This window comes from Salvelinus fontinalis, chromosome 34 (assembly GCF_029448725.1).
Source record: "Salvelinus fontinalis isolate EN_2023a chromosome 34, ASM2944872v1, whole genome shotgun sequence".
Taxonomy (NCBI): Eukaryota; Metazoa; Chordata; class Actinopteri; order Salmoniformes; family Salmonidae; genus Salvelinus; species Salvelinus fontinalis.
The window spans coordinates 20,361,333-20,376,568 of record NC_074698.1 but is presented as its reverse complement, the minus strand read 5'-3'; the positions used below and the strand labels follow the sequence as shown (position 1 = coordinate 20,376,568).

The 15,236-nt window shown below is 41.7% G+C and overlaps 1 protein-coding gene across 2 annotated transcripts; it reads right to left on the bottom strand.

Annotated features, from left to right (window-relative positions):
* Nucleotides 1-1,919: 1,919 nt before the first annotated feature.
* Nucleotides 1,920-14,941, bottom strand: LOC129833452 (nucleobindin-2-like). 2 transcript variants are annotated; one of them, XM_055898073.1, is made up of 13 exons: nucleotides 14,818-14,941; nucleotides 10,881-11,031; nucleotides 10,678-10,785; nucleotides 8,719-8,851; nucleotides 8,532-8,635; nucleotides 5,371-5,556; nucleotides 5,182-5,272; nucleotides 5,044-5,102; nucleotides 4,874-4,966; nucleotides 4,063-4,152; nucleotides 3,810-3,983; nucleotides 3,530-3,644; nucleotides 1,920-3,409 (listed from the first exon to the last, which is right to left on the bottom strand). In XM_055898073.1, the coding sequence occupies exons 2-13, from the start codon at nucleotides 11,007-11,009 to the stop codon at nucleotides 3,321-3,323; spliced, it is 1,371 nt and encodes a 456-aa protein (XP_055754048.1). In that variant the 5' UTR covers nucleotides 11,010-11,031; nucleotides 14,818-14,941; the 3' UTR covers nucleotides 1,920-3,320. The 2 variants fall into 2 exon arrangements, with proteins under 2 accessions (XP_055754048.1, XP_055754047.1); XM_055898072.1 differs by having other exon boundaries at nucleotides 10,881-11,013.
* Nucleotides 14,942-15,236: the final 295 nt, after the last annotated feature.

The window sequence follows — 15,236 nt, the reverse complement described above, 5'->3', positions numbered from 1 at the left end:
AACAGCATTCTCACGTAGGTGTTCATTTTGTCCAGGTGTGAAAGGGCAGTGTGGAGCACAATAGTGATTGCATCATCTGTGGATCTGTTGGGAAGGTATGCAAATTGGAGTGGGTCTAGGGTTTCTGGGATGATGCCTTTCAAAGCATTTCATGGCTACAGACATGAGTGCTAAGGCTCTGTAGTCATTTAGGCAGGTTACCTTAGTGTTCTTGGGCACAGGGACTATGGTGGTCTGCTTGAAACATGGTGGTATTACAGACTCAGACAGGGAGAGGTTGAACATGTGCCAGAGTCTCTGATCTGGAGATGATGGTGAAGAAGACATGTGTCAGCAGCATCAGCACTATATCTAATACTAGGATCATTCCATAATGGTATCAATTCCTATTATTATCTGGTGATTCCTTCAGGTTCCAGTGGGGTTCATTGGGGGTTCCAAAGGTCACAGGCAGAGAGACAGTCAGTTGTTCTATCCAGAGAACTAACACATGAGAACAGAGGCTGTGCTGTGCCTCAGGCTATGGACATTGGACACATAAGAACAAGGTAACACGGGTCACTTCCATAACCAACTCATGAAGTAACCACCCCCCCAAACTCCAAGATGGAGGCGAGGAGCTGTAAATATCAAAGCTGAAAGATGATTCCTTTATAGATAAAAAAGGAAAGACAGTTACATAAATCTGTGTGTGGGACACTCAGTTTGATCAGTCTGCCATCATCATCTAGTCCATCTGTAAATAGCCCACCAAATCTACCTACCTCATCCCCATACTGTTTTTATTTTATTTACTTTTCTGCTCTTTTGCACACCAGTGTCTCTACTTGCACATCATCATCTGCTCATTTATCACTCCAGTGTTAATCTGCTAAATTGTAATTATTTGCGCCTATGGCCTATTTATTGCCTACCTCCTCATGCCTTTTGCACACACTGTATATAGACTTTCTTTTTTCTACTGTGTCATTGGCTTGTTTATTGTTTACTCCATGTGTAACTCTGTGTTGTTGTCTGTATCACACTGCTTTGCTTTATCTTGGCCAGGTCGCAGTTGTAAATGAGAACTTGTTCTCAACTAGCCTACCTGGTTAAATAAAGGTGAAATAAAAAATAAAAAAATCTGCTGTGTTGCTCTGGTACTGCATGTTGTCCAACCATATAGATGTTCAAAACGGTCACATATAGAACTTATGTTGCTCATAACTTGAGATTACATCCAGCTGTCTCTCCTTTATCTTGTCACATACTTGTCTCACCTACTGCCAGACTGAGAATAAAAAAATATTACATTTTGAAGAAAAATGACAGTGACATACCAGCAGCGGAGTGATTGACAGCTAACAGCTGTATCGCCACCCAGAAAGAAGGGGCAGTGAGGTCATCATTGAAGTCACCGGGGGTGAGTGGAATGCAGGGTAGGAATGCACTGTGTGCCAGGGGACCCATTCCATGGGAGACAACAACGATGAGCACATACTCCCCAGGGAACCATACCACTGGACAACAGCAGAGGAAAAGAGAGAGCACAGTACAGAGACACCGAAGGGATTCATTACTACAACAGATGTTTAAAATACATTTCAAATAAGACGGGTGATGTCAGAAGGGACAAGGCTGGAATAACAACAATGTAAGATCCCAGTGACCAATAGACAAATTAGTTATTGGCAGGAGAGGTCAAAGGTCAACTAGAGGAGTATGAAGGCAGAAGGGATAGGGAATTAAATATTCAAACAATGTACCTCATCTGGGAAAGGGTTAGGGGTCACAAATCAGAAATGTGACATTTGGGGGGAAACAGTATAAATAGTAAGCTAGGAATACAACACAGACAGACAACATAAAGGCAGCATATCTATAGACAGTCATTTCACAGGCATGACAGAGAATTTAAAAATGAAGAAGGCTAGGTCCAGTGAGTTGAATAATTTATTGAGATCAAATGTAAACCACAGAGATAGGTAAACACCGGGACTGTGCCAGGGGACGATGCGATGTGCTTGACTGACTGGGGTTGTGCGTTTGTGCTGTATGATGTCATCTGCTGTACCCATCTGGATATATGTGTCAGTGAAAGAGATGAGTTCCTGCGAGAGCGTGTATGTATCTAGGGTTGCACAGTTACCACTATTTTACCAAAGTTACTGGAATCCTCCGTAATTTTGGTAAATAACAGGTAATCTATGGTAACTTTGGTGATTTATACTTGAACTACAAAAAATGTTATTCATATATAGCATAAAAAAAATGATATCTGTGACCATAATGTCCATGAGTTTCTAGTGGATAGACTATATGGTTCAAGAGAAAAATAACCTAAATAACTTTGGGAAAGCATCTAATCAACAATTGCATTGTTTTCAATTCACTCCACAAACTTTTCAAACTATTGTATTTTTTCACAACTGCCACCAGTTTGACCCCTAAATATTTACAACAAAGACATATTGACATAAAAAAATAAACAAGTCTGTAAGATACAAAGGGTATTTTATTCTGAAACCCTCATTAAATACCAATGACATTCACTACGTTGATGGTTTATATTTAGGATGTTTTACACCTTTGTCATCTCATTTAATTATTGTATATATTTTACATCTGATAGGGCCACACAGAGGGCCAGAGATAATTCATGAGTATGTTTACATGCACACTAATAATTCGATATTAAACTGATTATGGCAGTAGACCAAGTATGGAAATAGTCATGTGAACACCTTACTCTGCTTATCTTGAATTGGCGTATGGTCAAAATCTAAGTAAGCATACGCCGATTAAAACATCTGGTTTTCTAGGCAATCTTTCATATTACTGCATTCTAGCTGTGTATTTGATTTGCGTCAGCACCGGTTGCACAAGACTCCCTCTTATGCATGAATTTGGAAAAACAAAGTATGCATATCAGAAATTGTTTTCACATACAAACTTTATATGTCCCAACTCAGAATCAAAAAGGTTTTGCAAAACAGTTTTGCCACTGTGGTCGAACATATTTTTCAGATTACTGATTTTTGGAATTTATCTGCAGTCCCATCAGTAGCCTGATTTCAGACGTAAACAGGATTGTTAGGGAAATCGTTCTTCTTGCAAAGCATGTAAATGTTTAAACAAAATCAAATTATTGTGCGCATGTAACCATGCTCACAAACACCTGTGATAATCTGAAGTACCAAAAAAAAGACACTAGATGTCATCTGATAAAATTCCATATATTTCTTGAAAGTTACAAAAATTCTGGTAGTTTACTGGTAAACATAGAAAGTTTCCAGTAATATACCCTCCCATTGCAACCCTATGTGTATCAGGGTGCAGCATTAGGTGTTTATGGGCAGGTTTTGTGGTGGTTCTGCAGGCAGGTTATTCTGGGCCTCTTGGACTTCTTGTTCAACAGGAGCTTTAGCACCTGAATGAGAGCGCCAGAGAGAACATTCCATTACTGAAAGAACCCCTCAGAGGAGACAAAAGCAAAAATGTCCCCAACTCACTCCATCCCCGCCCTTTTTATCTCGTCTATCCCGTTTACCTTGATCTTCCAGTTTCTGCATCTCTTGGTGGAACTGTAGTTCTCCGTTAGGACCCGTAGGAGGCTGCCCCTCCACTGCCTGTTTCTCCTTCCTCTGAGACATCTCTAGCACTGCCTGACAGAATCAGACAAACATTTCATCATATGGCTACTCATAGTTTCATATTTCATTGAAGATATAAATCGCTATAGTGACAGTATGGCTTATTCTGCAGTATTTGGCTGTTCATAGTATGGCTGTCCTCCATACCACTGTGCAGAGTAAGTGGTGGTTGTCTACCTGTTGGTACTCTCGTCTCTGGGCCTCAAGGGCCTTGCCCCTCTCCTTCAGCAGATCCTGCTCCTGACGAAGAGACTCCGCCCTCCTACCCAGCTCCTCCTCCTTGGTCCGCAGCTCCGCCTCAAACCGCTGGAGCTCAGCCTCTGTGAACACCGGCTTGGTGTCATCTAAAGTCTAGAGGGATGGGGAAGACGAGTCTGACATGATTCAACACACAAACTATAAAATGACCCAACATCCCTCACTCACTTACATCCCATTCTTTAGGGTTGTTGAACTCTTTCTTGTCTGTTGATTTAAGGAACTCTTCCAGGCTGACGAGTCGATCTTGATTGATGTCCACCTGTCAAAACAGAAAACAGCTGAAAAAAGTAATAGATAACAGACCGAGAGTGAATGGATGACAGGTGAACCGACAGAGAGTGAACCTACAGAGAGTGAACAGATGAGAGATGAACCGACAGAGTGAACGGATGAGAGGTGAACCGACAGAGAGTGAACAGATGAGAGGTGAACAGACAGAGAGTGAACAGATGAGAGGTGAACAGACAGAGAGTGAACAGATGAGAGGTGAACAGACAGAGTGAACGGATGAGAGGTGAACCGACAGAGAGTGAACAGATGAGAGGTGAACAGACAGAGAGTGAACAGATGAGAGGTGAACAGACAGAGAGTGAACAGATGAGAGGTGAACCGACAGAGAGTGAACGGATGAGAGGTGAACAGACAGAGAGTGAACAGATGAGAGGTGAACAGACAGAGAGTGAACAGATGAGAGGTGAACAGACAGAGAGTGAACAGATGAGAGGTGAACAGACAGAGAGTGAACAGATGAGAGGTGAACAGACAGAGAGTGAACAGATGAGAGGTGAACAGACAGAGAGTGAACAGATGAGAGGTGAACAGACAGAGAGTGAACAGATGAGAGGTGAACAGATGAGAGGTGAACAGATGAGAGGTGAACAGACAGAGTGAAAGGATGAGAGGGATAAAGACACAGAAACAAGGAAAAACGGGAATGGAGGGTTAAAACAGAGATGGAGAGAAATCCAAACAATACTAACGTTCTTCATGACATGCTCCCTCATCCTCAGCCTCTCTTCCTCCATCTCCATCATATCATCCTCCTCATTCTTTGGGTCGTAGACCTTCTCCAGCTGGTGGTAGAGGGCAGGAGAGAGCTGTTACTATACCGCACGGACACAGACACACACGTGAGGGGAATGTGCGTTACCTCTTTGGCAAAGAGGGCCTCTAGTTCCTGCTCATCTAAAACACCATCTCCATTTGCATCTACAGTGAGGAAAATAACCATTATTTGAACACATACAAACGTCATCATCATGTAATAGTAGAGTGCAGCTTAACTGACCATGCAGTTTGAAGAAGGTCTTTGGGTTAAACTCTGTTGGGTCCAGTCCATCCGTCTCCTCCCATACCTCACGCAGTTGAGCTACACTGCCCTGATGGAGAGATAGAAAAGAGAGATTCCATTCTACTGGTCTCGCATACAAAAAGCATTCCCTCCATCTTACTCGCTCTCTCCGTCTTTCTCTCTCACCGGAGCGTTGACCTTGGGGTGCTTGCGGTGTTTATCCTTCAGCTCCTCCATCCTCTTCTCCTCCTTCTCTCTCTTCTCCTGGTCTAGACCCTTGAGGTACTCCCGTCTCTCGTGCTCCTTCAGCATCTCATAGCGTTTGAACTCATCATGTCTCTCTGCATCGTAGTTCTCTAGGTCTTTAGTGGCCTAGCAGGGAGACAAGAGGACAAGGATGAGGGAGATACTGATGTACATTGGCCTAGCAGGGAGACAAGAGGACAAGGATGAGGGAGATACTGATGTACATTGGCCTAGCAGGGAGACAAGAGGACAAGGATGAGGGAGATACTGATGTACAGTACCAAACAAAATTTTGGATACACCTCCTCCTTAATTTTTTTCTACAATGTACAATAATAGTGAAGACAAAACTATGAAATAACACATATGGAATCATGTAGTAACCATAAACAAATCAAAATGTATGAGATTTTTCAAAGTAGCCACCCTTTGCCTTGATGACAGCTTTGCACACTCTTGGCATTCTCTCAACCAGCTTCATGAGGTAGTCACCTGGAATGCATTTCAATAACTGGTGTGCCTTGTTAAAAGTTAATTTGTGGAATTTCTTAACGCATTTGAGCAAAGAGAAAACAACAGTCCATCATTACCTTAAGACATTAATTAAGGTCAGTCAATCTGGAACATTTCAAGAACTATGAACGTTTCTTCAAGTGCAGTCGGAAAAACCATCAAGTACTATGATGAAACTGGCTCTCTGCAGAGGATGAATTCATTAGCATTAACTGCACCTCAGATTGCAGCCCAAATAAATGCTTCACAGAGTTCAAGTAACAGACACATCTCAACATCAACTGTTCAGAGGAGACTGCGTGAATTAGGCCTAAATGGTCAAATTGCTGCAAAGAACCCACTACCAAAGGACACCAAAAAGAAAAGACTTGCTTAGGCCAAGAAACATAAGCATTGGACTTTAGACCGGTGGAAATCCTTTGGAAATCCTTTGGTCTGATGAGTCCAAATTTGAGCTATTTGGTTCCAACCGCCATGTCTTTGTGAGACGCAGAGTAGGTGAACAGCTGATCTCCGCGTGTGTGGTTCCCACCGTGAAGCATGGAGGAGGTGTTGTGATGGTGCATTGCTGGTGACACTGTCTGTGATTTATTTAGAATTCAAGGCACACTTAACCAGCATGGCTACCACAGCATTCTGCAGCGATACGCCCTCCCATCTGGTCTGCGCTTAGTGGGACTATTATTTGTTTTTCAACAGTACAATGACCCGAAACACACCTCCAGGCAGTGTAAGGGCTATTTGACCAAGATGGAGTGCTGCATCAGATGACCTGGCCTCCACATTCACCCAACCTCAACCCAATTGAGATGGTTTGGGATGAGCTGGACCACCGAGTGAAGGAAAAGCAGCCAACAAATGCTCAGCATATGTGGGAACTCCTTAAAGACTGTTGGAAAAGAATTCCAAGTGAAGCTGGTTGAGAGAATGCCAAGAGTGTGCAAAGCTGTCAAGGAAAAGGGTGGCTACTTTGAAGAATCTAAAATCAAAAATATTTTGATTTGTTTAACAGATTCCATATATGCTATTTCATAGTTTTGATGTCTTCACTATTATTCTACAATGTAGAAAATAGTAAAAAATAAAGAAAAAACATTCAATGAGTAAGTGTGTCCAAACTTTTGACTGGTACTGTATATTGGCCTAGCCGGGAGACAGAGGACAATGGGGATACTGATGTACATTGGCCTAGCAGGGAGACAGAGGACAAGGGGGAAACTGATGTACATCGGCCTAGCAGGGAGACAGAGGACAAGGATGAGGGGAATACTGAAGTACATCAACACCAGTGTTATGATACAAGTAGATAAGAATCAGGGCCCGTATTCATAACACATTCCAGAGTAGGAATACTGATCTAGGATTAGCACCCAATATAATCGCATTAATTATGATAAAAGATGGCGCCGACAGACATACATGGCAGCTCTGCTTCTAGCGCTTAAGCAACTTTGCAGTATTTTGTTTTTGTGTGTGTTATTTCTTACATTATTAGCCCAGAATGTTTTTTGTGTTATTACATACAGCCGGAAATAACTTTTGGAAATCAGAGCGGCGGTAACTCACCTGCATTACGACCAGGAATACAACTTTCCCGAATACTCAGGAGGCTTGCACACCCTCCACCACTTCCAAGTATATTACTCGCTAATATTCAGTCTCTGGACAATAAAGTAGATGAGCTCAGGGCAAGGATCTCCTTCCAGAGAAACATCAGGGACTGTAACATACTCTGTTTCACAGAATCATGGCTCTCTCCGGATATACTGTCCCCGTCCATACAGCCAGCTGGGTTCTCAGTCGGGCTGTTTCACCCCCTGGTATGGCAACTTCTCCGCCCGCAACCGCAGGGCTATTCAGAGGGTGGTGCGGTCTGCACAACGCATCACCGGGGGCACACTGCCTGCCCTCCAGGACACCTACAGCACCCGATGGCACAGGAAGGCCAAAAAGATCATCAAGGACATCCACCACCCGAGCCACTGTCCGTTCACCCCGCTATCATCCAGAAGGCGAGGTCAGTACAGGTGCATCAAAGCTGGGACTGAGATACTGAAAAACAGCTTCTATCTCAAGGTCATCAGACTGTTAAATAGCCATCACTAGCCAGCTACCACCTGGTTACTCAACCCTGCACCATAGAGGCTGCTGCCCTATATACATAGACAAGGAATCACTGGCCACTTTAATAATGTAACACTAGTCACTTTAATAATGTTTACATACTGCTTTACTCATCTCATATGTATATACTGTATTCTATGGTATTTTAGTCAATGCCACTCCGACATTGCTCATCTTAATATTTATATATTTCTTCATTCCCTTCTTTTACTTTTAGATTTGTGTGTATTGTTGTGTATTGTTAGATACTACTGCGCTGTTGGAGTCAGGAACACAAGCATTTCGCTACACCCGCAATAACATCTGATAAATATGTGTGTGTGTGTGTGTGTACACAAAAAATAGGTGTATGTGTACCAATAAAATTTGATTTGAAAATGCTAAACTGATCCTAGATCTGCACCTATTCTTAGATGTTCTATGAATACAAATTCAGGCCCTGGCCTCTATGCTCACTGCATTACCGTTGAGATGAGCAGCTCAAGGTCTTTGGCCTCAAAGGTGTTCTGATTGTGTGGATCCAGGTGTTCAAACTGCTTCAACAGAGAGGCATGGTCCATCTGTAAACCTTGGGGATAAACAGAGGGGTTTTAACAAGTGACTGAGAAAACATATATAATATTGGTCTCCCAGGCCTTTAGAAACCCTCACTCTGTGTGTTGGTGCTGTCCAGTTTGGCTTTGAGCAGCATCCTGAGGCGAGACACCTCCTGTCTCTTCAGCTCATCCAGACGAGTTCTAACATGGTGCCCCACAAGGTCCAGCTCCTTACTGAGACGACCATTCTGAAGAAGATGGACAGTCAGTCAGACACATATCAGATTCACCTTTATTCGCCAGGACATTTACTGTACATGTACCAGGAACTTGACCCAGTGACTTGATGCTGCCACAATAAACAGACAGAATACAGACAGAATGTATAGACAAAGAATTTACACACTCGACATACAGTATGTACACTATAAATTGGGGATGGGCATTTGAAATTATTTCACTATTCAAATATGATATTTTTTAGAATATCTGGATTGTAGAAATACATGTTTTAAAGAAAACGGTACCCTACACGTTTCAGCAGAAGGGTAAGTGAGGTGCGAGAGAGCAGCAGGGGCCGGTGTGTGTGGCACAGAGGGAGAGAGAAAAAGTTGACAAACGACTCGTGCTAGTTAGAAAACTTGTTGCTGCCATAGGTTATCTATCATACTATCTGGTAGTACCGGTCTTGACTGAACCAAATCATTGTAAAGAAGCTAGCTGGCTACAGTAGCCAGTTGAGTTAGCCTTTCTGCTTTAGCTTGCTAGCTGACTAATTGAGGCTATTTTGCAGCACTCCTCGTAATTGTCTACGACAACTCCATTCATATGAAACAACATCCTACCTGATGGTTGGTCATTGTAGCCTACTCCTTCTCATTTAGCCAACTCCATTCATATGAAACAACATCCTACCTGATGGTTAGTCATTGTAGCCCACTCCTTCTCATTTAGCCAACTCCATTCATATTAAACAACATCCTACCTGTTGGTTGATCATTGTAGCCCACTCCTTCTCATTTAGCCAACTCCATTCATATTAAACAACAGCCTCCCTGTTGGTTGATCATTGTAGCCCACTCCTTCTCATTTAGCCAACTCCAGTCATATTAAACAACATCCTACCTGATGGTTGGTCATTGTAGCCCACTCCTTCTCATTTAGCCAACTCCATTCATATTAAACAACAGCCTCCCTGTTGGTTGATCATTGTAGCCCACTCCTTCTCATTTAGCCAACTCCATTCATATTAAACAACATCCTACCTGTTGGTTGATCATTGTAGCCCACTCCTTCTCATTTAGCCAACTCCAGTCATATTAAACAACATCCTACCTGATGGTTGGTCATTGTAGCCCACTCCTTCTCATTTAGCCAACTCCATTCATATTAAACAACATCCTACCTGTTGGTTGATCATTGTAGCCCACTCCTTCTCATTTAGCCAACTCCATTCATATTAAACAACAGCCTCCCTGTTGGTTGATCATTGTAGCCCACTCCTTCTCATTTAGCCAACTCCATTCATATGAAACAACAGCCTCACTGGTGGTTGATCATTGTAGCCTACTCCTTCTCATTTAGCCAACTTCATTCCGTAATTTTTATTCTATTTTGCATCGATTAGAAATCTCCCACTTCCTTTGCTACACATTGAGCCTCCGACTGTAACACCACTTTGATTGACCAACAATAACAACAAGCTACACATGTGAAGGCATCTTTTTTTATGGGCCGCACTCATAAAAACTGTCATAAAACTGTTGTGTTATTAAAAATGTTCATGTAATGGTCTATCCTTGTAGGCTATGTAGCAATGTCACAGATACTTTTATGAAATTTTAGACCAAGCATTTTCATTGTTAAAATAGACCATTAAGTAATCGAATACTAACGTCCATTCAGATATTCAAGTAACCTGTGCCAATCCCTACTATAGATTACTTGTGTAACATTATAGGTACTACACAAGGAGAAGAGGGGGTACTTAGTGAGTTAATACTTTGAAAAACGAATAAAAAATTACTAAGGTCAGAAAATATAAGACAAGGGGAAAAACAACAGAGAGACAGACCTTGATGTCCTCTGTGTTGGCAGTCTGGAGTTTCTCTCTGAAGTGGGGATCTGTCTCCAGCACCTCAATCACCTCTCTCAGATACCGGTCATAGTATAGGCCTGTGTCCTGCAACAGACAGGCAACCAGACACACACACACACATCACACATCACGCATCACACATGGATACACACACAGACAGACAGAGAACAAAGGCGTACCACATTATCCTCCTGTTTGTCCTCCTGGGGAGGCTGTGCTTCCTGGGGGGTTGCATTGCGGTCGAGGGGCACTGACCAAACCTCCAGAGACATGGATAGGAGCAGCAGCCAGCCAGGATCCAGGTTCATCCTCCTGCAAGAGAAGTATGAACTAGAGGTCGACCGATTAATCGGAATGGCCGATTAATTAGGGCTGATTTCAAGTTTTCATAACAATCGGAAATCGGTAATTTTGGACACCGATTTTGACGATTATTGATTTATTTATATATATATATATTTTTTTTATACCTTTATTTAACTAGGAAAGTCAGTTAAGAACACATTCTTATTTTCAATGACGACCTGCACGGTGGGTTAACTGCCTTGTTCAGGGGCAGAACGACAGATTTTTACCTTGTCAGCTCAGGGATTCAATCTTGCAACCTTACGGTTAACTAGGCCAACTCTCTAACCACATGCCTCACGAGGAGCCTGCCTGTTACACGAATGCAGTAAGAAGCCAAGGTAAGTTGCTAGCTAGCATTAAACTTATCTTATAAAAAACAATCAATCAACCAATCATAGTCACTAGTTATAACTACACATGGTTCATGATATTACTAGTTTATCTAGCGTTTCCTGCGTTGCATATAATCGATGCGGTGCGCATTCGCGAAAAAGGACTGTCGTTGCTCCAACGTGTACCTAACCATAAACATCAATGCCTTTCTTAAAATCAATACACAGAAGTATATATTTTTAAACCTGCATATTTAGCTAAAAGAAATCCATATTAGCAGGCAATATTAACCAGGTGAAATTGTGTCACTTCTCTTGCGTTCATTGCATGCAGAGTCAGGGTATATGCAACGTAATTATGACATAACATTGAAGGTTGTGCAATGTAACAGGAATATTTAGACTGATGGATGCCACCTGTTAGATAAAATACGGAATGGTTCCGTATTTCACTGAATGAATAAATGTTTTGTTTTCGAGATGATATTTTCCAGATTCGACCATATTAATGACCCAAGGCTCGTATTTCTGTGTGTTATTATGTTATAATTAAGTCTATGATTTGATAGAGCAGTCTGACTGAGCGATGGTGGGCACCAGCCGGCTCGTAAGCATTCATTCAAACAGCACTTTGGTGCGTTTTGCCAGCAGCTCTGTTGTTTAGGAATTCAAGCCTATCAACTCCCGAGATTAGGCTGGTGTAACCGATGTGAAATGGCTAGCTAGTTAGCGGGGTGTGCGCTAATAGCGTTTCAAATGTCATTCGGGCTGAGACTTGGAGTAGTTGTTCCCCTTGCTCTGCATGGGTAACGCTGCTTTGAGGGTGGCTGTTGTCGATGTGTTCCTGGTTCGAGCCCAGGTACCGGCGAGGAGAGGGATGGAAGTTATACTGTTACACTGGCAATACTAAAGTGCCTATAAGATCATCCAATAGTCTAAGGCAGGGGTGTCAAACATACGGCCCGCGGGCCGGAACCGGCCCCCAAGGAGGTTCGATCAGGCCCGCAGGATAATTTGAAAGTGGAAAAAATGCATAAAAGACATGGAATTAATATTTTTAATTCGCTGCAATTCATGGATTATCCGCTAAGGGCCGCACTCTTTCCATCAGAGTAGAAGACAAGCCGCATCACTGAGACAGACTGAAAACAGCAGACGGTATCAATGCGCCATCTGCTGCTTGTTACGACGTTGTTAATACCTTGGTCTCTACCTCTCCGCTACACCCTCATTAGCCAAAATGTCGTTATCCAAACGGAGAAAAGTAGATAAGGAGTGTAGAATTTTGTTGTGTGTGTGACCAGACCTGATGCGGACATGAAACGGTACAAAGACAAAATTGCAGGACTACTGCGGGAGTTTGAGAAACGTTTTCAGGTATTTGGTGAACTTGAGACAGAATTTTCTGTTTTTCGCTCACCTTTCACAGTCAAAGCTTCTGATCTGCCGGTCGAAATTCAGCTAGAGATAATTGATTTGCAGTGTGATGCAGATTTGAAGGGCAAATTTGCCTCTGTAGGTCTGGACAGATTTTATCAGTATCTACTACCAGGGTACCCCAAATTAACAGCCCTGGCTGCTAAAATGTTGTGCATGTTTGGGACAACCTACCTTTGTGAACAAATTTTCTCAGTGATGAATATCAATAAAACAAAAATGCGTTCAAGGCTCACAAACAAGCACTTAAATGACATTCTGAAAGTGACAGCTAGTCAGGACATGACACCTGGTGTTGATGCACTTGTACAGGCCAAAAGATGCCAAGTTTCAGGAACAAATACAAATACAAATAAGTCCAGACTAGACTAACACCTTTAAAATGCTGCCTTAGATACTGTTTGCATTGAAAGAATACAGCTCTGTGAAGATGAATCCTTACTGTGGTGATTTAAAAAATGTGCACTTTAATGTTAGTCAGCAGCTTCAAAACAAAAGTTGTGTGATGGAATTCTACTGTTCGTACAACTCCATAAATTTTCAGTATGTATTGTATGTGTATGCATGTTTCATGTATGAAGTTTACAGATTTACAGGACAGGCGAACACTTTCTTCATTACACATTTAAAATCACTCTCCTTAGTTTGTAAGGTGTACGCAGGGATTACATTTAGATTTTATATGCGTATGTGTAAGTGGTTTAAAAATTCCTTTCTTTAAAAGTCTCATTTAATCTTAAAGTGCATTACTATATTTTTCAGTACCAATTAAAGTTTTGTGCCTTTGTACAATCAGTGGGATCAGTTGCAATGCATATTTGTGAATGATAAAAGTAAATTGCACATTTGTCTAAGGAAATATGAGGTGTTTCATGAAATGTTTTGTAAAAGGATAGTTCATTAAATTTCAATATTTTCCTAATGTTCTTGTGCTTCTTTACACCAAAACAAAGGAAAGACATGATATTTTGGTTATTTATAGCAGAGTATGGTATAATTTTAATGGTCCGGCCCACTTGACATCTCCCTAGGCCGTATGTGGCCCACGATGCGAAATGAGTTTGACACCCCTGGTCTAAGGTATATGAAATACAAATCGTAGAGAGAAATAGTTCTATAATTCCTATAATAACTACAACCCAAAACTTCTTACCTGGGAATATTGAAGACTCATTTTAAAAAGGAACCACCAGCTTTCATATGTTCTCATGTTCTGAGCAAGGAACTTAAACGTTAGCTTTCTTACAAGGCACATATTGCACTTTTACTTTCTTCTCCAACACTTTTTTTTTTGCATTATTTAAACCAAATTGAACATGTTTCATTATTTATTTGAGGCTAAATTGATTTTATTGATGTATTATATTAAGTTAAAATAAGTGTTTATTCAGTATTGTTGTAATTGTCATTATTACAAATAAATAAATAACAAATAAAAATTTAAATCAACCGATTAATCGGTATCGGCTTTTTTGGTCCTCCAATAATCGGTATCTGTATTGAAAAATCATAATCGGTCGACCTCTAGTATGAACATATAAGATTTGTCTATGTCAATTATATATTCAGACATTATTCAGCTATCTGTCATTTGGTACTGAACATCAACTGAATGATGTTTGACATCTGACAGACAGAGGCACATCACAGGAGGCGTATCCTGTTGCATGGACATTATATGGGAACTGGCAGACTGACCATCAGATACTGTGGGCTAGTGACGCACTGTCGTCTAACGCGAAACCTCGCTGAATAAAAGGTCTACGCTCGGATTTCGCGTGACAATATACAGCTTTTCAGTAGAAAGCGCAACAACACGCAACAGAAAAGACACTACCGCCCTCTTGAACAACAGCAAGCATGAGAGAGAGGCTTCCATCCATCTTGCATCCCCCATTCATATTAAATGCGCGAATCCCGCTAGAAAACGTCTGGCAACGCCAACAGGCCAAATGTAGTATTATGTACACTCGGTGTGACATGAGGGATTCTCGCTTACCGTTACTTGTTGATCGGTGGCTAATTCTTGCCCGTTGTATTAGCCAGCTAACATTACTTTCTTTACCGAAATTATTATTTTTTGTTGCGTCGCAGCCGAAAATGACGTCAAAAAGAAGCGACTGTGTGACCGATTGTATGGGTACCGTCCGTTCTTATAACGCGTTCAACTACTATTCGGAACTAGGAAATTCGTACATTTCCGAGTTTGCTAGTTTTTAGTTTCCTAGTTCCGACTATAACATGAACGCGGCATTATTATACCCCAGCGTCCCCATCCCGTCCGTTCTTAATAAACTTTAGTTCAGTGGTCTCGTCAGAGAAGGAGAGGGGAAGCGAGAGGATTTACTGCGCCCAAAATATATCCGCGTGAGATAAGCCCTTTTTTGCATGGAGGGCTATGAGAGGGTGTCGAAATAA